Source organism: Natator depressus, chromosome 7 (assembly GCF_965152275.1).
Source record: "Natator depressus isolate rNatDep1 chromosome 7, rNatDep2.hap1, whole genome shotgun sequence".
Taxonomy (NCBI): domain Eukaryota; kingdom Metazoa; phylum Chordata; order Testudines; family Cheloniidae; genus Natator; species Natator depressus.
In genome coordinates this window covers 89,674,540-89,700,034 of record NC_134240.1, presented here as the reverse complement: position 1 = coordinate 89,700,034, position 25,495 = coordinate 89,674,540, and the positions used below count along the sequence as shown (strand labels likewise).

Sequence of the window (25,495 nt, the reverse complement as noted above, 5' to 3'; positions counted from 1 at the left end):
TTCCATTAATACTGACATTTTGGAGGAAATTCTGTGTATTTTTCCTGTTTCTTTTAGGGTCTAGAATTTTATTAGTTATTTTTAGTTTAGATGTAATTTTATTAAATCTAGATCCTGACCTCTCTTCTAGTCTGAGGAATTGGACTGTTCTTCCCTTCCTGGAAATAGTGAGGCAGTTCAGCCGTATCCACAAGGTTTCAAGGAACAAGTGAGGCCATTCCACTTTAGCCCCAGATTCTCTGCTGCTATTGGCACAGAGTGGCATTTATGCTCTCCTTTGTCAGTTGTCTGCCTAGCTTTAATAGCTTATTTTGCCTAACAGAAAGCAAAATCCCACCCCCAACTCTTCACAGACAAATTGGATTTTTTGGATAATGTAAGAAAATACTCCATGCCTCACATTAACTGCCATCAAAATCTACCCACCAGGAAACAATATCTTTCCTTTTTAAATCTTCTCTTCTAATTCCAGGTTTTGTGACACTGGTATCCTCCACTTCCCTGGAACATGAGGGGAAAAAAACCTGGTAGATTTTCCTCTGTGAAAGATGACACTGTTCTTATGGCAGCCTTATAAATAAAGATGTTCCAGTTGCAAACTGAGGTTTATAAGTCCCTTTGGCTACTGATATGAGGGAGAGACTTACCAAAAAATTCCCAGCAACCCCTGTTAATAATGGTGGGATTCCCAGTATAGACAGTACTCTGGTGAGCAGAACAGTTTTTGCCACTGATTTACTAAACCTGCTGGGAAACAGGTATAACCAAACAAGTGGTGAAAATGGGCCTCACTCCCCAGGCCGCAGTGTTGTTCCTTCTAGTTGTAGTATTGTTCAGCTGAACCGGTGTTAGAACCAGTGGGAATATTTTTCTGGACTTCCGTATTGTTGGACACCTTAGTGATTACATGGAAGTAATTTCTTCTGTTTTGCTAAAGCCAGAAGTTAGGGTGTGGCTATTAGTTGTTTCAGAGCTCACAGTGGCTTTTGTTTTGTTGAAAGTTATTGAGTCTTCTCTCTAAACCACACAGCAGATACAGCAAACACAGGCTGTTGTACAAGTTTTCTCACACTCCCCACAAACGTGCTTCAGTCAGGAGCCAGCGCGACCACTTCTAAGAGTGAGGATGTTCTCTGTACATTCAGTCCTTGGCGCCTCTGTGGAGGCAGAACAAGGGTGTTAATGTGGTAATGTTTTGTCGGTGTCGGATCTTTTTAGCATAGGAACTGAATAGTGATCACCAGTTCAGGCCAAGCACATAACATTCTCTCAGGGTGTATAATTATCTTTGGACAAATACAGCTGGCTTTTATTTTATTTTTACAGAAACGTTGGCCTCTTCTCTGTGAGGACTGCCCAATACTCACTTCAACAGCTATTTGAAACAACTATAGGGTCCTTCACATGGGGTCAAATCCTGACCTTATCTTACACAGGACTAAAGAGTACAGACGTTCCTTGTTCTTTTGCATGGGCACTCAGCACTAACCTGATCAAAATTCAGAACAGAGAGGAAAGGAATTCAAGATGTTCACCCAATATTCTCTTGTATAATTAAAACAGCTCACAAGCTAGAATATCTTACTGTTTTTAGGCCTTTGTCTTCTGAACCTACTGCTGCTTTTTAAATCTACCATTTTCCATTTCTTCCTTCTCTTCATAAAAGGTATAGTTTTCAGCTTCTCTGATCTCAAGACTGAGGCATCCCAGAATCAAAGGTAAGTTCTCAGGTCACAAAATATGTAGAGACTGACCCTGTGCCAAGCACCATTGTAATGTTGTCGGACTATTTGCCATCTGCCAATAGAGCACTAAACTTTGAATATTCCTGAACTCCACTTTTTAGCTGAGCTAAAGATACAGTTTGCCAGAAGTTTTCGGGCACATCTCATAACAAACGTCACCACACTGATCACAGATTGCTGCTATCTTGAAAGCTCTAAATTTTCTTCTAAATTGTATGATTATACAGCCTGACTTGATAGAATTTCTGGACCAACATTCTTTGTTTTATTTTTAAAGATAACAGAAGCTTTTACTTGACTAATAGAAGTGATCTAGTTTTTAAGCTGTTAATATTGTATGCTCTCTATATACCAAAGTTTCTTTAAAACCTTACGGGCCATATTCTGACACCTTTTCCTCAGTTTGAGTAGTACCTTATTCTGTAAGTAGCCTCACTGAAATCAGTAGCAGTATTTGAAGAGTCAAGTATTACTCAACATAGAATGAAAAGAATTGTCAGAATACAGCACTAAAACAAATAGAAAAATGAAAGGACTTAATTCTCCACTGTGTCCAAGCTCTGCTAGGATGCAGGGTGGAGGCAATATTGAGCCAGTTGCCGCTCCCTGATCATGTGCGAGTTAGCCCTTACAGAAGTTGGAGCAGTTAAGGGCCTGCTCTAACTTATGCCCGTGGAAGATAGGTGTAGTAGAGCTCTGCTCTGATACAAGTGCTTCCTGATTTTAGCATGCCTCATTCCTTCCCCTTCACCAAAGGTTAGGGGGTGGCTGCCACAGCATCTGCCTTTGTCATCCACACCCCTGCACAAAGGGAATTCTCTGCTGACCAGCTCCAGCCAGAATCTGTTCACTTTGTGCCTGTTCAGTAGCGCAAAGCAAAGAGAACAGAACTGACGCAAAGAGCCCAAAATATTTTTCAAATTTTATTCACTATTTAAACACAGAAGTCATTTTTCAGCTAAGACTCTGGTGCTAGAGACTTGATGAATTGTTTCATCATGGATAATGTATTGTATCTTTAATTAAGATTCTTTTGAGCTAAAAGTTTAAAATATATCTGTCAAACTTGAGTGAATAAAACTGAGTTTCCTAGAAGAAAGGCTTATAGAAAAGGAGTGAACAATAATAATTTGCCTAAGTGCTTTAAATCACAAAATTAATACAAGTGAATGCTATCCAAGTCAAATACAAATAAGCACATTTCATGAAGCTCTCCCATTCGGAATCTCATACTCTCCTTTCCTGATTCTCTTTCCTGCCAAATTGTGTGTTTTGCAAGATATAAATGCATGAAAAGACCACTTTTCTTTTCTGCTTCTTACAGGTTTTGGAAAAGAATCCATTGAGATAATACTCCAAACATAACATAATATATTATTCTTTTCTGTATAACTGAAAGTAAAATGAATCTTCAAAGAGATGGATTTAATCTCTGAATTTTTCACCTTTAATCAAATATTGCCTTTTGTCAATATTTTGTGACATGGTAAACAAGAAAAACTAGTCCAGTTATGACTATGTCCTTCATAATTCATAAGAAACTCAGTGTATGAACTTATATTAAGTTAGTTTTCCGCTGTTGCAGTATATACTGGTAATATTGAGAATAAAGACATTGATCAGCTGGAGAAAAACACCTGTTTTGGATATGCCTTTTAGTGAATTCTTGTTAACACAGATGTCTGTCAATAGGTCCAGTATTTTTCAAGGATCATTTCTCACTTGTCCCTTGTGATCTGAAGAGACAGATGTTAAACTGAATTATTGGCATTGAGCCAGTGGGTTTGAGAGGAGTTACCAGTGTCAGGAGCTTGATAAAGATGCCCAGAGACTAAAGGACAGACTCTACCTTTTAAAAAGTATATTTGCTGCAGATCCTGAAGTCAAAGGAGGCTGAAACATCAAGAAAAAAAATGCAGGAAGAAATTACTTCCCTTGCACTAGTCACAGCTAAATTACCTAAAACAAGGTCAGGAGACTGAGGCCTGCTTATATGGATTAAATAGCTATGGGTATGTCTACATAGCAGTGTAAATCCAGCTCTGTGGGACTCGAGCCCACACACACGGTGTTTATAAGCCCAGGTTTGAGCATCCACACTGAATATTGACCCTGGGTTTAGACTTTCTGGACCCACCTCTCACACCCAGGCTCATGCGTCTATACTGCACTATGCAGAGCTGAGCCAAACCAGACTATCCCAGGCTTCCTAGCATCCTCCCCAGCTGTAGCAGCTCTAGTCCTTAGTTTGTGGTGCACTGTGGGAAAACTTAACTGTTCATCCAATGGCACTTTACAGGAACTTGTTGCAGCCTGCCAACACTTCCTGCCAAGCAGTCTTTTGAGCTACATGCTCCTGGCAACAGCAGTCTGAAACATGGAGGAGTTACCATTTGAAGAACTTGCCCTGCTTGCACTTTCACTCCTGTGTCAGGAAATGGGCAGAGCAGCTGGTGGACATTTCAGTGGCATTTTCTGATCTACCAAAGGCACTTTTGGAGGAGGACAATGATGATACAGACATGGCAGACTCAAGCTGGCTGATGGGCTCACAATTCTCAGTGTAGTTGCTGATGCTAAGTAGTGTAGACTGGTGCTTCTAGAGTAGGACCACAAGCACAGGCCATGCAGATCACATAGTCATGCAGAGCTGGGAAGACCAGCAATGGCTCCAGAACTTTTGCATGAAGAAAGCTTCATTTCTGGAGATTTGCAAGCAGCTTGCTCCAACCCTCCACCATCAATGCACGTGCATGAGGGCTGCCATCCCTGCCAAGAAACGGGCTGCCATAACCATCTGGAAGCTGGCTATCTCAGCCTGCTACAGGTCCATTGCTGAGCAGTTTGGTGTTGGAAAGTCAACTGTGGGGGCTGTCATGGCAGAACTTTTTGAGGCAATCAGGCATGTGATTTACCCAAAGGCAGTTGGTGTAAACAATGTCCCTGCAGTAACTGCTGGTTTTGATTGGGATGTTATTTGAGAGAATAGGGTTTCCAAATTGTGCCAGGGCCATCAATAGGACTTATGCGCCCATAGTTTGCTCTTCTCATGGAGCACGTGAGTATATAAACCGCAAAGGGTACTTCATTGTTTTGCAGGCTCTTGTCAACCACAGAGGCTGATTTGTGGATGCCAATGTGGGTTGCACAGGAAAAGTTCAGGATGCCAGAGTTTGCACCAATAAGGAGTCTATCTACCTTCCTGGACAGACCAGGATGCTATTCACACCAAATATAGATTAAAAGTTAAAATTGGAAAGGCACTACACATTTCCGTCCATTTCAGTGTACAAATGTAGTCCATTGTGGCTACACATATACCAGCCATGGTTCTCACAGGTCAGTGTTTGTGAAGCCATGGTTTTCCTTTCTGTCCTCTGGCATGGACTGGTAAGCGTAAGGATGTGACCCATGATGCCACATAGGATGTTGGGGGACATAGGGAGTTGCTACCATGGAGTTCTCTAAGGACTGCAGAGAGTGGGGAGTCCAGAATTTTTGAATCTTAGGTCAACCAGGGTCTGCACCATTTGGGTCTGCTGCCTCTCTCTCTCATTTTCCTGCTGGGACTATCTCCTCTTCACTCTTTCCTTCTCCATGTCCATGGCAATTTTTTTAGACTTATCAGCAGTTTACAGTATCATTGATCATGAGCTTTTGGTGGTTCAGGTGTGGACCTTGGCTTGGGCAGACTAGTTCACATTTTATATGTTCTGTTTTTTCAGGACAGGAGAATCCAAGGGATGCCCCGAAGGTTCTCTTGTCTGATTCTACAAGGCTATGTGCTAACACCACTTCTGTTCAACATGTATTTAAAAAGCCATTGGGGGAGATAGTGAGATGGTAAGTGCAATGGGGCTGTGCTGTGCTGCCATCAGCATGTGGATGGCACACACTTCCAAGTCTTTTCATCTGAATTGGATGGCTCAGTCTAATATGCCATTGTATAGATGGGATAGGGTTTGGGATGGATGGAAGTGAGCTGGCTGAGACTCAATCCAGACAAGAGAGAGTTGATACTGCTTGTTAAGACCATGCATTTTATAAGAGATAATTTCCCAGGTAGGAGTGCTTTATCCCACTAACTACATCTGCTTTTTGTATCATCATTATTATTAAAGCACAGAGAATGTAAGTATTTTCTTTATTCCAGCACTTCAACTTTGCAAATAATTTTTGGATGCCAAAATATATGGTCAATCAAACTATGAAGAACAATTGGATTATTCCAATGATAATTTAACAAAAACAAAACAAAAAAAACTGGTTTTGGTCTGAAATTTATATTTACCTTAAAATTAATTTTCTGATTCTTACTAGCTTTTCATGATAATTCAAGTCTCATATTGCTCCAGAGGTTGTCCTTTTGGAGCAACCTGAAATATGGTTGCTGTGTGCCATGAACGATTTTGTGTTGTTTATGAAGGATTATTTCTTGTGTGTACGTAAACCTACATGTGTCTATGATTAATTTTTATAAAAAACCCTGTCCCACTCCTTTAACTTTTACATTGGTTTTGATTTCTTTGGTATACATGTTTCCAATTATCTATGTTTATTTTCTCTTTATGTCTCAGGACATTACATATATTAATTTGCATTGCAAGATATATATGAGGAAAGATAGGTTAAAATAAAACCAAACCTGCAGCTGACACATCCCATCGCGAGATGGAGTTTCTCACCCTTGGTTAACAGTTCATAACGGTAAAGGAGCTGCTGCTAAAATGAAATGCCCGCTGACAGAAAGGGATTATGCACAATCACACATGCAGCCCAGATGAGTGACATCTCCCCCAGTTTCTGTGCACATCGAACAGCAGGTGCAGGCTGTGTGCTTCCCTGCAAGGCCATAGCACTTCTCGCCCACCCAGCCACAAGCAGCACTTCCCTTTCCCTTCCACTTGCCAGCATCTCCTTCACCTCTCCATCTTTTGCCAGGTAACAGCAGCTCCTTCCCAGTCCCCCTTTCTCTGACTCACTACCCATTGCTGGGCACGGGAAGGGGAAAAGGGCAATGGGTGAAATGAAAGGAGAGGAAGGCAAGCCAGAGAAGAAAATAGTCCATGGTAGAAACAGGAAGAGGAAAGAGAACATCATGAAAGGAAGAGAGAGAGAGAGTTGTATGAGAAAAGTAAAGTAACATGTTATGAGAGAATGAAAAAGATGGACAAAAAAGAAAAAAAAGTCAATTTTAAGGTTTGTACGCTGTGTTTTTAAATGCACCATGGGGTCAATATAAATTGACAGAATTCATATATTTATGTAAATATGTAAGCAAATTAGTTATGATCCTCAGGCTCTTAGAACACTTGGTAGTACATCACATCACTTGTGGTTGTACACCATGCAGTTCTTCAACAGTTCAGATCTGAAAGAGGAAGTGCTTTCTCCTCTTGACTCATACTTTCATACTCTAGCTGTCATGGGTGTGGCTGCTTGTCTGTGTCAGAGTTTGGGATGTTATTTGTTTAAATTATGCTTGGCATTTGCTGCTGTGTTTCAGAGAGTTCTAAAAGGATGAAAGCAGCAATAGGAGTCCTGGTTGTTGACAGATAATCACAATCCCCTTGAGCTACAGTAGGCCAGTGTGCTTTACATTTTACTATGACCTGCCCTCCAGAATATTAGAATAGTCATACAGAAGAAAAGTGGGGTCATGCCACATGGTTGGAACTTGTTTATATTTTGACAGCAGAGTGGAGCTAGAACATTGGCAAATTTGAAATTTCATAGTGAAAAATAAATTGTGTGATTGCAATCAGCTAAAGTTAACTTGGACAAATCCAACGCATACTGGAAGAGCTGTAACAGACAAACTTATCTCGTATCATTTTACTTTTGTGAGCTAACATGCTCTACCACACTACTGTGTTTACAGAACTACAATGCAGTTGGCCAAGATCTTGGCCATTTTTAAAGACTCTGATTTGCTCTGTTTTTGTTTTTGAACGTTAGCATCCAAGAATAACCCTTAATTTTAAAAAATGCCCTTCATCCAATAACCACTGTTTTAAGTTCTTAGCTGTTTAGGTTTCAAGCGAAATTACAGGAAGTTCTCTTCTGCTGTTCCCAACAATAACACATCTCCTGATTGCTGTTCCTCATTGCTGTGTGATACAGTGACATGCCGAGTCTTCTCACTTTAGCTAATTGGAGCCTTTCCCTTTTTATTGTTCTTCTTTTCTGCCTGGGAAGCTTCATGATTTTACATTATTCTTTGTATTTGGTGGCCAGTGTAAACACATAGGTCGCTGGCAGTAGGCTGCCTCAAAGCCCATGCCGCTTAACTCTTTGCACCTAAGATGAGTATATTTACTATGTGGTGCTGAGGGTGCGTATGCTTCTTAGGCAACTTGCTTCCCATGTCCCCAAAATGTGGCATGCTCTCCTTTCCAGTGCAGTTCCATCGCTTTTCGTTCCCTCTTTACAATAAATCCTCCTCTAGCTTCCCAGCTTCTGCTTTTAAAGTCTTATGAAAAGGGCTGTCCTCCCACGAATATGCTCCATACAAGGAAGTTCCTGTGACAGTTAGGCAATATATCTGTGTTCTGAAAGAATCATATCTGATTTCCTTCTAGTTCATCCGCATGGCTTCGCCGCAGCCTGCCTGCCAGATGGCCTCTGAGCTGGGGACCCCATGGCTTCCAGGGTCTATGTCTCTGGGGCAGCCCACCAAGCAGACAACCTCTGAAGTGGGGACCCCAGGGCCTGCAGCTCGGGGGCAGCACTGCCTCTGTGGATTGGAACCAAACCCAGAAACACACAAAAAGGGTTGGGGAGCAGACTGGGGCATGGGCAGTGCATTCAAGAGTTTTGTTTTGTTTTACATTGATCTGTAATGCTCTTGTGCTTTTCAAGAGTAAAGTGTATGTGTGTGTGTGTGTAAGTAATTCATTTGCTAAGCCTATGTTTCCTTGCTTTACTGCCACAAGGACCCTGAAGGCTGTAACTAGGGGAACCAGAACTCTCCAGCCATGGGGACTCTGAAGGGAATGTGTCCAAGCAACTGGGGGCCTCAGGAGGTCTGTGACACTGGTTCTGTGGTCTTGGCAGATTGGAGCCAAGAATGATGTCAGACATGCACCTGTGAGACCCAGATCTAGGAACAGTCTATCTCTACCGAGACCCAGGGAGCTTAGCAGCATGTAGGATTCAGCTGTTGGATCCCATCGCAACAGGCTGGTGTCTGTCAAGGGAGCAGGACTGCAGCAGGTTGTTACAGTCCCCACCATCAACCTCTATTGCAAACACTTGCAGCCTCCCTCCTATTATTTCTTAGACTGAAATAGAATAAGACCCAGCATCAGGGGAAAGCTGATCTCAATGAGTAGTCTTGCAAGGGAGAGGGCTGTTACTGGGCAAGGGAGTTGGACTCAGTCAAGATTCACTGCAGTAGGATTCCTGACCCATTCCTCCCTTCCAATGGGCTCACGTCCTCCTTCCTCCCCACAACAGCAATCCCTAATGGGCCTGATGAAATCCCTGGAAATTAGCCAGACCCAAATTACATGCACCAGGGAATGTGATAGGTTCCCCAAGAGCTTCACATTCTCCTGTAGAACAAAACATCCAACTTCTTATTTACTCGCATCCATTTTCCATTTTCTGATACACACTTGTGCATAATTCAGAATGAGCAGCAAATAACTTGACATCTCTGCAGAGATGAAAACCCAGGCTCAAATTATATATCTACCAAACTAAGTCATGGTATTAAACCCTAATAAAGAAGAACATTCTGCACTAACAAGTGAAGTTGTTAGTATTGCTGGCCTGATTTAGTACATGGTCTGCTTAACTTAAAGACCTCTGTTTCACTTCCCACTGTAGTAAATGGATGTCTACATCATAAATGGTACCTTACCTAGATATATCTGCTCAATATAGGCAAAAAATCTTCAGAGGGGGGTCACAAAAAACCTTGGGGGAAAAAGAGTGTGCATCCAATAACTTGAGGGAGCAACTGAAGCCACTTTGAAAATGTAGCCTTAAGTGTCTACACTATGTGTCTGAGTCTCTCCTAAAGATACATTGAATAACTTTTAGTAGTAAGGATGGTGGCTGGTACCTGTAAGGTATTCTATTTAATTTCATTTTAGGCAGACTGACATCCATGACATCTATCATCAATTTTGAACAACTAAGTTTTTAAATTTAGGAGCAGTGTAACCAATCCTTAGTTCAGTTGATTCAGTGAAAGTTTTGGGGTTATTTTTGAAAGCAGTTGTCTTTCCTTCTGTGTCACCCATACAGAGTCTTCCGAATTTGGGCCATCTGTTGTTGTGCACACCAGTGTACCATTTGGAATTGCACATCTAGAATGGGATAAGGAAAAGGTGCAGCCGATAATCCTGGATCAGCTGGAAAATATTATGCCAGGTCTGCCTAAACCAACTAGCATCAAGTGCCAGAAGTGGAGATACTCTCAGGTAATTATCTATCATAAAGAATGATCTGTGAGTAATAGAGAGGCCATCATATTACAGCTTACTCTGAAGAAAACGATGTAATAATATTGAGCTCTTGTATATCTGTACAATCAATTTGTAGACTGCTTTACAATCAATCATTCTGGATGAAAGCTACTATATGGATATATGGGCACTGCCATTTTACAGGTATACTGTATCCACTGTATACAGGACTCTTAAAGCTAAGTGCCTTATCAACTATCCACAGGTTTACAGAGAGTAAGTACGTTAAAATCTGATTATGAAGGATAATCAGTATCCATAATGCATTCATCCATAGTTAAACTTCTACATAAAGAATACGGCAAAATAATTTTCACTAGCTGGGTGTGGGGTGGGTGGGTTGAACTACTGAACATTTTGAGCATTTTTTATCCCTTTTGTACAAAAAATAAAGTTACCCAGAGTTCACTATATGTGAAAGTAGGGCATGTTGTAAGGGGTACAGCAAGGAAATAATTCAGCAGCCCTTTTCTCATGGACCCATGCATTTCAACAAGATTTTTGCTGTATTATTTAATGTAGTAACTCAACCTGCCTTTTCCAGGTGTTGGTGAATAGGTGATAGTATTAGCAAAATTCCCAACCTACTGCTGAGAAGCAAATACTCCCAGTGTATTTGGCCCAGTTCTGTTTGCCAGTACATGAAAATTAAACTTAAAGTAAGTTATCTTAGGGAAAATAACAGAAAAATGTGGATATTTTAAATGTCTCAAAAAAACCCCAAAGGAAACGGTTAGTAATTTCCGAAAGCACTGAAATATACAGTATGTCGATGTTTACTCAGAACCTCTTAACTTAAATGACATTGGCAAAATTAAACCTGGACATTCATGCAAAATGTTTACTTAAAGTAGTTAGTTACTTCAAAAGGTTTTTACTTTTTATGAAATCTGCAAAAGTGACTGTAAAGGACTGGTTGTAAGTTCTGTTCACGTTACACTGGCTTGCAACCAAGTTTAAGAATCTGGCCTAGTTGGTAACGTTTTTTCATTTGCTATAAGCTACATATACAAAAACATATTTGCCAAGTCAGCTCCCAGTTCACAATGTTTTTAAAAATAAATTGTGTAGCTAGGAATTTAACATAGTTTCATATTTTTCTTGAAAATCATTTGTTACTTTTATTTAGAAACATGTGTTTTATACATTTTCTTTGCTTTTTTGTGTTAATAAACATCTCTCAATTTTTTTTAAATAAAAACATTCAGGATATCCAAACCCTAGGACAAAACGTTATTACATGGATTCAAATTCCTGAAAAACCATTTATACTGAAAATACTCATGGAGTTCTCTGATTAGTAATCATTTAATATTATTTTATTAATTCCCACAGTGCCTATCATTATGGCAGCTAGGTAATTTAATTATAAGGTAACACCATGTTTATTATTATAGTTGATAATTCCTATTACAATAACACCCAACATGCCAATAGCATGCTACATGCTTTAAGTCAGAAGCATGATCCCTGTCCCAGAGAGTGAAGAGAGACTTTGATTGTGCAGTAAGCGCAGTGCAGGCTTCTGGATCCTGCTCATATGAATTCCACTACAGAATCAAGACCAGAAGAGATAGTCCCTAGACAAAGGCACTCAAAACAGGAGGTGAGGACATGTTGTTAATAGATTCATAGATTTTTTAAGACAGAAGGGACTATTAGATCATCTAGTCTTGTATAACACGGATCATTCAGTTTCACCCCTTTGCCCCTGCATTGAGCCCAGTAACTTCTGTTTGACTAACTCCAGAAAGGTATCCAGTCTTGATTTGAAAACATCAAGACATGGAGAATCTACCACTTCTCTTGGTAGTTTTGTCCAAAGGTTAGTCACCCTCACAGTTAAAATTTATGCCTTATTTCTCATTTTGAATTTGTCTGGCTTTAATGTCCAGCCATTAGGTTCTTGTTCAGCCTTTCTCTGCTAGATTAAATAGCTTTCTACTGGCTGGTATTTTCTCTCCGGGAAGATACTTATAGATTTTAATAGTTCCTTTTCAGTCTTCTTTTTGATAAAGATTAAGCTCTTTAAGTCTCTCACTCTAAGGCATTTTCTCCAGCCGTTGGAATCATTTTTTGTGGCTCTTTTCTTCACTCTCTCCAGTTTTTCAACATCTTTTTTAAAATGTAGACACAAGAACTGGGTACAGTATTCCAGTATTGGTCTCACAGATGCTCTGTACAGAGGTAAAATCATCTCCAAACTCCTATATCCTACTCTCCTGTTTATACATTCTCATTAGCCTTTTCCCCACAGCATCACACTGGGAGCTCATGTTGAGTTGCTGTCCACTATAATCCTTAATATAATTAATAATTTATTTTAGTTAAGTATAATAAATTAGATAATGTATTAATAATCTAATTTTATTTAGATTCTTCTCTTCTACATTATCTGATGTCTATCTAGTTCTCACTTCGAGTGGAGGGGTATGGTTTGGGGGGGCTATTTAGATTAGGTGTGCTTTAAAGAGAGGCAGGTGGAGACATGGTGACTGGATCAAGGAAGAGCTCACAAAACAAAACCAGCTGTTGAGCTAAACAAAATAAATCCATCTTCCATTGCATTATTACAATAGAATGCTATTGTAGCATATTTTGCAGACTTCATTTAATTGTGTTCATACATCACAGTGCTCTTAATTGTAATATTCTGTTTAACTGCTATATGATGGAGTTTTATCATGGGGCTGTTGGTGGTATAGATCCATAAGTATTGTGTATGGTATAATTCTGGTTTATTTCACCATGAGAATGTGTATTAAGTAAAGGACTAAAAAAAGCCAGTTAATTTCATGGTACTGAATAGAATTAACAAGTACATTCTCCAAGATAATTTATACCTTGTGAGCCCTTGCAAAATGAGTTTTCCCTGATGGTCAGATTTTTTGGGGGGAGGTGGTAAAATCCACACACACTGCTAAACATTTTAAATAGAATGAAATAATAACAATTATTTTATAATAATGGACCTTACTTTGCATAATAGGCTCTTTTTCTCATCTTTCTAAAATACTGTATTTTGCCATTATCTTTTCTATGTCCTGGAATTTGTCCATTTTTCAGTAATTACAAATTAAACCACAACATAAATGTTATTATATGCTCTGCCCATTTTTTAGAAGTTGCTAGATTCTAAGATACAAAGTCCCTAAACAATTTACAACTCTACCCACTCCCCTCTCAACATCAAGTGACAGATGGTTTCACTCACAAGCCATAGCCTTCTCTCCAATCCCAATCATTTCAACCATTCCCTTTCTCATTTTATACAGTTCAATAATTTTTATATTGTTTCCCTGTAATTTTAATAGATATAACAAGAACTCTGATATTATCATGACTTCTCTTTTAGCTTTCTACAGTAGTTAAGTTTTCATTCTCAGGCTGAAATTGGAGCCTAATGTTTCTGGTATCAAAAAATTTTTAAAATACATGTTTTGTTCATGTAAATGCTGCAGAGTGACAGCAATTTTTTTAAAAAATGAAAAAAAGCTCACTGGGTTGGATTTTCTGGATGAGACCAGGGTTTTAATCTTCGATCAAACAAAAAGTATGTCATTAAAACCAAAGGACTGTATCAAGCATACCCACTTTTAGGCATGCTCTTGACCTTGGCAATTGAAATACTCAGGATAAGTTTCAAGAGAAGATATAAACAGGACCAGTACAAAACAAACTCATTTATTTCAACAGCATTTTAGTTTATATCACCATTCCATAGGAAGAATTATCATGAGACTTTAACATACTAGGAGAATGTAGAGAACTCTCAGATTTGAAAATAATGTTGGCATAAAACTGAGCTATTATCTTGATAAAACTCCATCCCTATATCAGAAGGAGGGCCCCATACAAATAATCACTACTCAAATTAAATACCTGAGTACAGAACTCACTAATTCCCTTAAAATTAGCTTTATTTTAAATTATGATAAGCTGCTGCCACCAAAGCAAAAGGAAATAGAAAGATATATGGGGCTTCTCCGTGACTCTTTTAGGCAGGATTTGTCCTGCTTGTTAATTAAATACAGCAGTTATGTCTTTCATATGGGCCAAACACAATCCAGGATTAAAATGAAGACATTACAATTACCCATAGAGGATGAGGGATTAGTGCTTCCAAACTTTGACTGATACTACTTAGCAGCACAGCTGCACTTCTGTATCCCATGGTTTAATTATGATAAGACTATATTAGCATCTAGAATCAAAGACTTCCCTACCCAGGATGTCTCTTTGATAGAGTCGCTTTACATGAGGGGTGCGGGGGTGTGGAGAATAGCCTACACAATATGGCTAGAGGATGGCTTTGATGACTGCTTTCTGGGCAGTGTCTTTTAAAAAAGTCCAGTAATGTCCAGCATTGTTACATGCAGAATGGGGTGACTTACAAATATGGACCTCAAATACACTGTTTTGATTAAAATATACAGATTCAAACATGATCACCTTGTCTCATTTGATCAATGCAAAGTCATATTTAAGGTTGAATGCTCACCGTTCTCTCATCATTTACAAATTAGAAACAAAAAAAATTCACAAGGGGAAAATGAAAGATTGAATGAGCAACATACAAAGCCTGTTCCCCTACTAGCCCTTCCTCCATTGTTTATGCTCGATGACATTGACCTATTAGAAAAACTTCGAAATAACTACTGACCTGAATGGAAACATGATCTCTGGCAGGGTATACAGTACACAGACCAGACTAAATTATTTCTCGTGTTTAATATTAGATGATGGATTATAATTTGCTGCAAATTCCCCTCAAAGAGTTGCCTCCTGAAAGGAAGGTGCTTTTCTAACCTGCTAATAATGTAAAACACAAAAGGATGGGGTTTTCTTTTGTAGTTGGTCCACATTGGAAAATACTGGAGGTATTCTATGCCATAAGGTGTTTATATAACACAGGGTTGGATGGATGCATTATAAATGCAGCTCATACTCATCATCATATTCTTTTCAGTGTCTATGAATAATTGAGCTTGTTAGTGCTTTTTTTAATGCCTCCTAATTGGTCAAAAGTGTAAAAGTGACGCAGACTTGGTTGCAATGGGGAAAAAAAAGTTACCCAATAGTGAGATATTCTTTACTTTCTTAATTGTTTAGATATTTTACTTTTATATTTTTCTATTTTTGTTAAGGGCATGTTAATACTGTTGATGATATTACTTAATATTGTTGGGCTTTTGTCCCCATTAAGCCCATGATTTGGTCATCCAACTTTGATCCTTAATTTGACCCATAGCATTCTACATCGGCGTGATTACTATGTACATTCTCTCCCCCCACACACTTTTTCTATTTGCTCAGTTAAGACAGGCCAGTGAGAATTATTTTCTGCAGAGTATTCATTTCTCTTCCTGTTAATTACTGAGTTAGTATATGTGACCTTCTGTTGTCAGCGGCAAATAAAAAAACATAAGGGGTGAAGTTCTGATCATACTGAAGTCAAAGAGCAAAGATTCCATTGATTTCAGTGGGGCCAGGATTTCACTAATAGACTGGAGCTTACAATTGTACTCCAAGGTAACCTGGGTCAACCAAAACACATTTTTGATCCAAGAGAGTTTAGACAGTCAAGAAATGATGGAGGGGAAAATTGCATCTTCCACTTTTTTCCTCCTTAATCTCTAGCATTATTTTCCTCATTTCTACCTTGTTCTCTCCCAAACTTCTGTTGTTCTTTGTTTTTCTTTTATTTGTCTCTCTCTGGATTATTTTCTTTTTCAACTCCTCCAGTCTTATTTTTCCTTCCCTCCCTCCTTTCTCTGGCTACTTTTTTCCCACGTTCCTCCTCTGTCTGTTTCTGTCATCAACTTCCAACACAGTTCTTATCTTCTTTATTCCCTCTCCCTTCTCTTCCGGCTTGATTTCACTTATTTTAAGTCCACGCTGCCACTCCTGCATTAGCTCTTACAGTGCTGAATAACTGCTATCAGCTGCTTTGAGAAGTAACGATTTCATACAATACGGACATTCAATCTTGTCACATACAATGGAAACGTGTTAGAACAAGGTGTAAAAATGTGAAGCATGGTTTAAAAAACCATCATGGTCTTTTACTATGTTGTTTAACACATTAATACCATTAGTCAAGTTTTCCTGGCATAAAACACATTACCAAAAATAAACCCTCTTTCCCCCTCCATGAATTCCAAGTACCTTGAAATTAATAGACACTGACTAAATGAAATTTTAAAAACATTTTATTTCAGTAAGTGTTGGCATCATCTGGATTCTCCCACTGACATGGTCATTTTAAATTGGATTTTCCCTGCAAGGTTGCCAATTTTAAACTCCCCAAATATTCTATTGAGTTTTTTTTTTTTAACAATTGGTATATTATATAGGATTGGGAAAAGAGGTTTATGGGTTTCTATTACTGGGATACTGAGGAGCAGCTGGATAGATTTAATATTATCAGTGGACGAAACTGGGCAATGATTGAACCAATGCTCTGTAGCTATACCCTATTTGATGTTTCAATGTTACAGACATTTCCTGCTTTGCAAGATTTGCCATCTGAACTCTTAAATGTTATAGTACGTTTATGTGAAGACTGATTAAGTCATTTTTTAGTTAACGCTTTTTGTGGCACATCTCCCATCATGCACTGAATCTCATCTTTTGAAGGGATTTCCTCTTGTCTTCTACAGTGCAGCCTTGGGAGAAGTATACGGATGTTTAGATGTCTGTGGGTACTAATTATAGTCTATACGGAATGGGAACTGGACACCTAACTGCCCTTTGTGCCTTGAAAGTTTCCCCAAAAATATTTTGTGATATCACTGACATCATTTAAACATTTGGAACCTTTTTAAAAGCTGAGAGTATTGGCTATGCATGGGATTTCTTTTTAAAAAAAACTGCTCCCTTGAATATACTCTGCTGCATCTCAGTGAATAGTTGTGTCTTCTTCCTTGGCATAGCATAGTTGTGTTTTCATTATAGGGGAAACTAAGATACCTACTCTTCTCTCCATGTACTAGAATTTCCACTAAAATTAACTGGAGTAACCTGTGTATGTAAGGGCAGAATTGGACCCTACGATTTCTAGCCTTTCGTATATGGGCATGGTGGTATGGTGAGACGCTGAAATCAAAGGGGGCTGTAGTTCTACACATACAGGTAGAATTGGGGCTTTAGTGAGAAACGTATTTGATTATTTTTTTACCAGAGCATTCACTTCTGCAATTATGTGCTCTTTTCATCGTGTTCTGATAGTTAAGTGACAGAAGTAATACACGTTTAGAAAAAAATAGTCATCCCAGTGTTAAAGAAGGCAGATGTGCTTTGCTATACAAGGATGCTTTAAAAAGAAAAAAACAAATAACCCAATCTAGATTTAAACCCAATCTAGATTGTGCCTGCAAAGCTTGGTACTTAGAAAAAACATCTTTTTATTTGATCTGGAAGTCACTGAGACACAATGGATCTGGAATCTCATAATGCCATTTTTATAGTCACTTTTCAGAGTAGAGCCACAATTTCCACTAGCTAAGCTATATTTATTTGATGGACAGTAAACTAAGGGGCTGAAATTGTGGCTTTTCTGATAAAGCTTTCAGAAGCCCTTTTGTGTCAGAATTTTCCCTCCCCACTTTGATAACTGTACCAAGACACACTATACCGGCATAAATACCTTTATGCTGATGTAACTGCCCTCACTAGAAGGTTGCACCTATTTAACAAATTCAGGTATTTTACTGATTTAGTTAAATCAATGCAAAAACTGTATGGACCCTTTGTTTGGACAGTTATTTGCCCTTCAAAGCAGTTGCTAATCACAATAAATTGAAACAAGCCAAATTTATATTGCTAGGAATGATCAGTGTGGCTTGGTGACTAGAGGCTTAGACTGGGACTCAGGTGACCTGAGTTCTATTCCTGGCTCTGCTGAGTGACTAGGGGCAAGTCACAATACCTCGGGTTGCCTCAGGTTTCCCATCTATAAAATGTGGATAATGACACTGAACTCCTCTGTAAAGTTCTTTGAGACCTACTGATGAAAAGTGCTGCATAAGAACTATGTATTATTATATTTATTATGTATAAATTCTGTGTTAGTTTCCTTGACCTCTTCACTCCTTATATTGTTCTTTTCCCATAATCCTGAAGACTTTCAGTACCTCCCAGCTAGAGAAAGTTACCATATGATCCAGTGATAGATGGTTACCATATATATAAATATATTCTGGTGTTTATATTCTTTGGATTTCTGCTTTGTGAGACGAGACAGGTTATTAGGATATAGGTGAGATCTTATCCTTCTTTGTTTGCATAACCCAGCGTGATTCTTGTCTTAAAGCATTTCAGTGTGCTGCGGTAGTTTGTGGTTTGTTTTGCCTTATGGTATTTGTTGAAGTTTACATTTTTATTAATTTTTAAGTAAAAACAATATACAGTACCAGGACTGTCAGTCGTGAGTCCCCAATGTGATGAATACAGTATAGTAACAGATGATGAAGATTGTTGCAGGCACTCTGTAGGGATAGTAGAAAATCTGCATCCTAATATCTCTACCTAGAGTGGACTTCCAACAGATTGGAGCCCATCATGTGGGTTATAAATATATAATTACCTATATTTCTTTCTTGCTCCTCTTTCCTCAGTGACAGATAACCAAACCTGCTCAGTGAAAATAACAGTTCAGCTTACTTTAGTTTAATATTTGGCTAGGGGAAAACTGAGAAGGTTCATTAATCTACGTTCTGTAAGAAGATATTGATAAGAGTACTGAAAGCTTTAGAAACAGTACTATAATGCCAACAGAAACTACTATATGTAGAAATGCTCCAACAGAATGACAAGCATGGAGCCCCCTATTTGTGTGGGGGGATACAGTGAGCTGCAATTTAGGAAACCTAGGTTCAAGAACATGCTTGGGCTCTTAGACTATAGGCAGCAGAGATGAAAGTTTATAGAAGTGTCTCGTTTGATTTGCAGTGTACTGCTCTGGGGAATGAGAAAGGTAGTTCAGATATATTCTGAACACATAACAAAAACATACACTGGACATTTATTAAGGATCTGCCGTCTAAACCTCAGGCAATAAAGAATTAAGGCTGCCACTCTGTCCATAATCTACTGTACTGGGCTATATGTTAAAGAGATTGAAAGCGAGTCATTTTTCCTGAATAATATGCCTATCAGACATCCAGCTGTGTGTGAGTGACCCTTCTCGCTAATATAAGAAGCCATGCCTAGCCCTCTTCCTCAAGAGGATTGGTTATTGTAATGCACAGTTTCTGAGGGAGGGACTAAAAATGAGGAAGGACTGAAGAGAGAAAGGAGAGATTATGTAGGAACAAGAGTGGTTCCTAGGAGTCCAGCTCCCATCTTTGCTCTCAGGGGACAGCAAACAAACCTCACTCAACCCATTTGGGTAGATGCCATCCTACTGATAATGGCAATAAGAAGGATTTTATAATACCTCTCAGGTAGGGCCCCAGGCCACAGTTCTGAATTGATAGTATTACATATATGAGCCCAAAATTGTAATTTTCTTTCTCAAGATGGTGAGAGATTCTAGCCACTCATGGGATACATAAAGCAGGGACTGTAGAGAAGAGACTGGGTGAGCCCACCCTACCTTCACATTCCTTAAATCCCATACCTTGCACTTCCGGAGCCTGGACTAAGGGAGAAAATGTTGGTGCATTGATTGGTGGAGGGAACCCAAAAAAGGTATAGGTGGGGCAGGCTTTCTGCGGTGGCTGGTAGTCTGGGGACAGACTTTTTATTTACTTAATACTGGTGATATACTCAGCACTGAACAAGGCACAAAGCTAAAGACTGTTGCTGTCCTGGTATGCTGTGCATCTGAAATACAAACACTAGGAAGGAAAGATGCACCGTGAAGACCAGAGGAGGGAATAACTTAGATTGGTGATTATTATTATGGAGGTGCAACGCACTGCACCTTGTGTGCAGTCCTCAGCATCCCTGGGAACATTCTGTGCCTCTGTTCTCTGCAGGCAGATTGCCTGCAGAGACTGCCATTAGTGCAGTGCCCCTCTGCATACCCCTTGAGCAGCTGTGGCTTTAAAAGCTACAATCTGGCCCTACATTACATTTCAGGGCAAAGCAAATTTTTTCAGCCAAGTGAGCCCATCAATATGGGGTTTTTTAACAGTCTTACAGATCCCTAACTACACTGGCAGTAGCAGATGTCACTATAATACAGTGCATGATTCATTATCTACTGTATTCTTTGCCATCCAGAGAGGCTGCTTTTATCTGGGCTTGTTTTTCGTAGGTTTGGAGGGGCGGGGGGGGGGGGGTTAAGAGATGGAATGGAGTGAAATCAACTGGCTACACGATGTTGTGGCTTAAAACAGTTTCATAAAAGCAGATTCCTTCTGTTATTACAAAGCTAAAGCTGCTGCATGGCCATATTCTGTAAGTGATTTGTAGTGTACTGTACCCCATGGTTTGTTTGTAGCATAGCCATGAAAGGAAAATAACCCGTACTAATGCAGATGAAAGCCCTACTGAGAATTCACCAATTTACCACATCACCAGTTCTTAGCTGTGGGTCACCATTACAAGATGAATTACTAGAGTCTGGCAAGGGATTTCAGTCAAAATTCGCACATTTAAAACAAATGTCAGACTGCTTCATAGTATGCAGCTGCAAGGACCCAGGCTGAGAGACAGGGAATGTGAAAAATCACTCCCTCCTCCTACTGCTGCTCTCATCACTCCTCCCAACTTATGCCATGAGAAGGTCCAGGAGAAAAGCAGGCTGCAGGTACCGTTTAAGGATAGTACAGGCTGCCTGGGCACCAAAGAAGCTGACGCACATAACAATCAGTTGGCTCCACACCATCCTTAAATAGCACCACCTCTCCAACCAGAACCTAGGGAGAGGGAGGAAATAGTTCTCCTGTATGCAGCACCCATTAGCACCCCAACCCAGCTTTCCCTAAGCCCCCTATTATCTGTGGTCCATCCAATCAATCACTCTTCCATAAGTATTTCACTGTCCTACACATGTAGGAGACAAATATTATTATAGGACTTGATCCAAATCCCATTGAAAGATTCCTATAGATTTCAGTGGGCTGTGGATCAGACCTACAGACTTCACAGTCATTTTCACAGCAAATAACTATTACCAATACTTTGTGTCCATGTGCCTATACTGCAAATGATCATTGCCCCCCCCCAAAAAATACCTATTTTATAATAAAAAATATTTAAAGGTAATGAAACACGAGAGAGAGAGCACTGTGTAGACAAAAAAGAACATTCACTGACTATCACAAGACACTGAAAATTTAGAATCTGGGCGGATACCTATGCAGGATTGTAATATGACAATTTTACAAATAGTGAAGAGAGAGCAAACAAAAAGAGAAGGAACGTGGGTGGTGGGAATGGAGAGCAAATTCTATAAAACAGGTAAAAGCAATGCCATATGTCAGGGGTGGCCAACCTGTGGCTCTGGAGCCACATTCAGCTCTTCAGAAGTTAATATGCAGCTCCTTGTATAGGCACCATCTCTGGGGCTGGAGCTACAGGCACCAACTTTCTAATGTGCCGGGGGGTGCTCCCTGCCCGACCCCTGGCTCTGCCACAGGCCCTGCCCCCACTTCACCCCTTCCCATGCCCTCCCCTGACCCTGCAGTGCCCTCCCTCTTCCCCCCCAGAGCCTCCTGCATGCCACGAAACAGCTGATCGGGAGGTGCGGGGAAGGAGGGGGAGGTGCTGCAGCAGGGCTGCCGGTGGGTGGGAGGCTGCTGACCTATTACTGTGGCTCTTTGGCAATGTACATTGGTAAATTCTGGCTCCTTTTCAGGCTCAGGTTGGCCACCCCGCCATATGTTAACATTATATTCAAGTATTATAAAGTGTAGTAAAATATATACAGTGTGATAGAGAGATCTATATAATGTAAAGCATAACTGCTTATTCAGTTTTTTGCCCACTGATGCATTCCATTTAATATGCAAAACTATTGCTCTCTAATCTTGCCAGAAAGTGTATATAGAAGTGTCATTCTTAAATTAGAATTACATTGCTGTTTCAGACATGCAAAGATCAGATGGATCATTATGAAGGAATGTGCCATGGCTCGCATGGATAGCGTTGATCAGAAAATTGTGATGAAAAATAAATTTCAGTGAAAAATTGAAACAAAAATTTTCATAGTCAGAAAATAGGGGGAGGATGGAATCTTATCTGTACTCATGGCATTTCCCTCCCCCACTACTTCATCCCCACTGTTTTCCAATGTGGGACACTTCAGTTGTGTATCATTTTTACATTTATGATACAAATGCTGATATTAATTCTTTGTCAATCTATCATATTATATATATTTTTACAAAAATAAAAAGTGTAAAGTTTTTTATGTTTGCCAGTCTTTGTGATAAGAAAACATAAAATAATGCAGCATCACGAGTGATAAGTAGTATCTTCATCTGTAACTGATGTTAAGAAAAATGTGTCCTATGAGGTCCGTGTGTTTTCCCAACAGCATCCTTGACTGGTATCCCATTTTTCACCTGTTTCCAGAATAGCATTCTGTGGTTTACATTATGTACAGTACAACTACATGGTTGTTCGAAGCTGCTGTCCTTATAAGTAACACCTCTGCTTACCTCAGGGATGGTTTTGTATACTCCAGAGGGAGTTTGCATCCACCTCTCCTCAGTTAGAAAAGAATTTAGTCCAATGCAGATGAGGGAAGTAAAAAAGTTGAAAGTGCCATGGAGATCCTCACATATATTATTATTTATTTCTCAGTACCATAAAAATACACAACACTTTATGATGCAGATGAAGAAAGATTGTAAATAAGCATGTTTAAGGTTTCTAAACTAGTCGGACATGAGAAAGTGAGATGAAGATGCCCTTTTAATAATTCAGTGTAGTTTCTTTTATCTGTGCTGGAAGTTTGTTAAACGCTAGACAGAAAGTTTGAACTGTTGACATAGATCTGTGGTTCTAGCCTTTTAAAGAGACTGGACAAATTCCATATCTATAAACATGTAAACAGTTATTGCCATTTGCATCAGTGTTTGTGCTGGTCTCTGCTCCGTTTGTTTATATTACTCTGTGTTTCGGCAAACAGGCCTATAGATGCTAAAATAAGTACCTTGGGAATTCCACAGAACAGCCTTTTCCCAAAAAGAACACACAATGAACAAGTTAGAAACACATGTGAGCCATATTCCGCCCTAGATTTCAGAGTAGCAGCCCGTGTTAGTCTGTATCCGCAAAAAGAAAAGGAGGACTTGTGGCACCTTAGAGACAAACTAAATTTGTTAGTCTCTAAGGTGCCACAAGTATTCCACCCTAGGTTACATGCACATGACTCCTCACTATTTACAAGGTTCTCAGGTCCATTCTGACTTGCCCAGGTCAAAGCACGGCTATGGAACCAAATTTTTTATCTCAGATACACATGGGGAGTTAAAGGGAGATTCATGCATGTCTCTGTATTTAGCCCATTTATGTCAAATTAGTAGGTTCTGGGATGGCAGTGTGTAAAGAAGCCTGCATCAGACAACATGCTGAAATGGCTTATACCACAAACATTCGTTCATACCAAAGGGCAATTCTGACCTTAGGTTTTAGAAATGTGACTCGACTCTTTGACATGCTATACAAATAATATCTAGCTAGTTGCCTGGTATTCTCTTTACAGTTTTCAGAAAATTAGTCTGCACATGTTATCGCAAATCCAAAAAGTCTCCCTTTTCTCTTGAATTGATTTTACAATTCTTTGAAGAGTGAGATATTTCTACTCTTAATACTTAGTGCAGTTCTATCTCTGAAGACCACAGTCACACGCACACACACACATACACACACACTCCTAAGTATAGTATTTATTTGGCTGAAAGTACATTGGTTTTCTAAATAAAGGGATTGTATGGAATTATAGCAGTACCTGCTCATGCCCAGGACACAAAAGTCCAGAGGATGTCTCGGTTACAAATTTCTATTTGTAGTGGTGTTCGTAAGTGGCCATGAAAATTTTCTGCAGGTAGGAAACTAGCATGCAAGGATTCAGCCTAACTAGGGCGGAATTGTTTTTGAAATATACAGTTTACTTTCTTTTCTTTTTTTAAGAGAGGCCTATAAGAAGCTCTTACTTTAAAAAAATTAAATGAATATTTATGCATTTGGGAGTCATATTACAGAATAATCTTTAGCATATTTACCCATTAGTCTACAAATCATAACAATCCTTAGCGCTTGTGTTTCACTGGTAGATCTCAAAGCACTTTACAAAGGAATGGTCAATTTTTGTAGTTGAGAAGAAAATGTCGTTTGTTTCTCACAATCAATTATTTGTCTTTTTCACGCATGATACAACCTCCCTGGATCATTCACAAGGCCTTTAGCCTGTCCATATTTAAATCCCTCTTGTAGACCCACTTCAGCTGCACTTCCTAACAGTGAAACAAGTTGACATCTATGTAAATTGCTCACTGTCATTCCCCTAACTTGTGTCTAATTGTCTCTGTCCTTTGAGCTCCTCTGAGCGGGGACCATCCCTCTTGATTATTTGGAAAGCCCATAGCACATAATAAACATAATCATAAATAATTAATATTATAATAATGTGGGGAGGAGTATATGAATGATCTAAGGTCATAGCTAAGTGCTTCCTAAGGGCCAAATGGTCAGTGGCACTACTTATGAGAGTAAGGTGATCATATAGTTTGGCTATAAAGTATTTTCATGAGCAAAACCAAAATGTCAACATTGTGTGTGATATTTTGGCCCTTATTGCCAGAATCTGATACAGTATGCAGAGTAATAAATATTTGCTTATCCTTCTTCCCATATATATATATATTTTTTGCAGGTTACAAAAGCCATCCCCAGTTGTCCAGGACAAATGACTCTTCATATGAAACCTCTCCTGGTGTGTGGGGGCGATGGATTTACTCATTCCAACTTTGATGGGTGCATAGATTCTGCCATATGTATTGTGGAGGCTTTAAAGACTAATTTATAAAGCTGTTTACATATCATTTTAGTTCTATGGTGAATGTTACGATGACGTTAAATTTTAGTGTATTGTTGACCTGATTGGCCTATATTTTACTTTAGAAAAAGCATCAAAAATTGCTTATATCTGTTTGAAGGGAAATAAATTTTGAGGACCCTGGAATTTTGCTGTTCTACGATAAAGGAAACTTTTCTGATGGCCTGATTCCACTATCTTTTTGCCCATTGATTTCATCTGGTGTTACAAGCTGAAAAGGTAAAAGATACTTTTGAAATGTCATACTGGGCAACACA

At 39.3% G+C, this 25,495-nt stretch overlaps 1 protein-coding gene and 2 long non-coding RNA genes across 4 annotated transcripts in view; 2 read left to right on the top strand and 1 right to left on the bottom strand.

The window, feature by feature from the left end:
* LOC141991033 (uncharacterized) overlaps nt 1–25,495 on the bottom strand; it is an 83,349-nt gene that overhangs the window by 20,755 nt on the left and 37,099 nt on the right. The window lies entirely within an intron of this gene.
* Nucleotides 1–25,495, top strand: part of RNLS (renalase, FAD dependent amine oxidase) — a 142,128-nt gene that overhangs the window by 115,501 nt on the left and 1,132 nt on the right. Inside the window, exons 6-7 of the mRNA XM_074959027.1 lie at nt 10,002–10,177; nt 25,056–25,457. Of these exons, the coding sequence (XP_074815128.1) occupies nt 10,002–10,177; nt 25,056–25,208 (329 nt within the window). The 3' untranslated portion in view covers nt 25,209–25,457. The remainder of the gene's footprint in view (nt 1–10,001; nt 10,178–25,055; nt 25,458–25,495) is intronic.
* LOC141991643 (uncharacterized) lies at nt 1,673–7,106 on the top strand. The gene is made up of 3 exons (XR_012640421.1): nt 1,673–1,718; nt 5,471–5,588; nt 6,687–7,106. It is a non-coding gene; the product is annotated as an uncharacterized LOC141991643 (long non-coding RNA).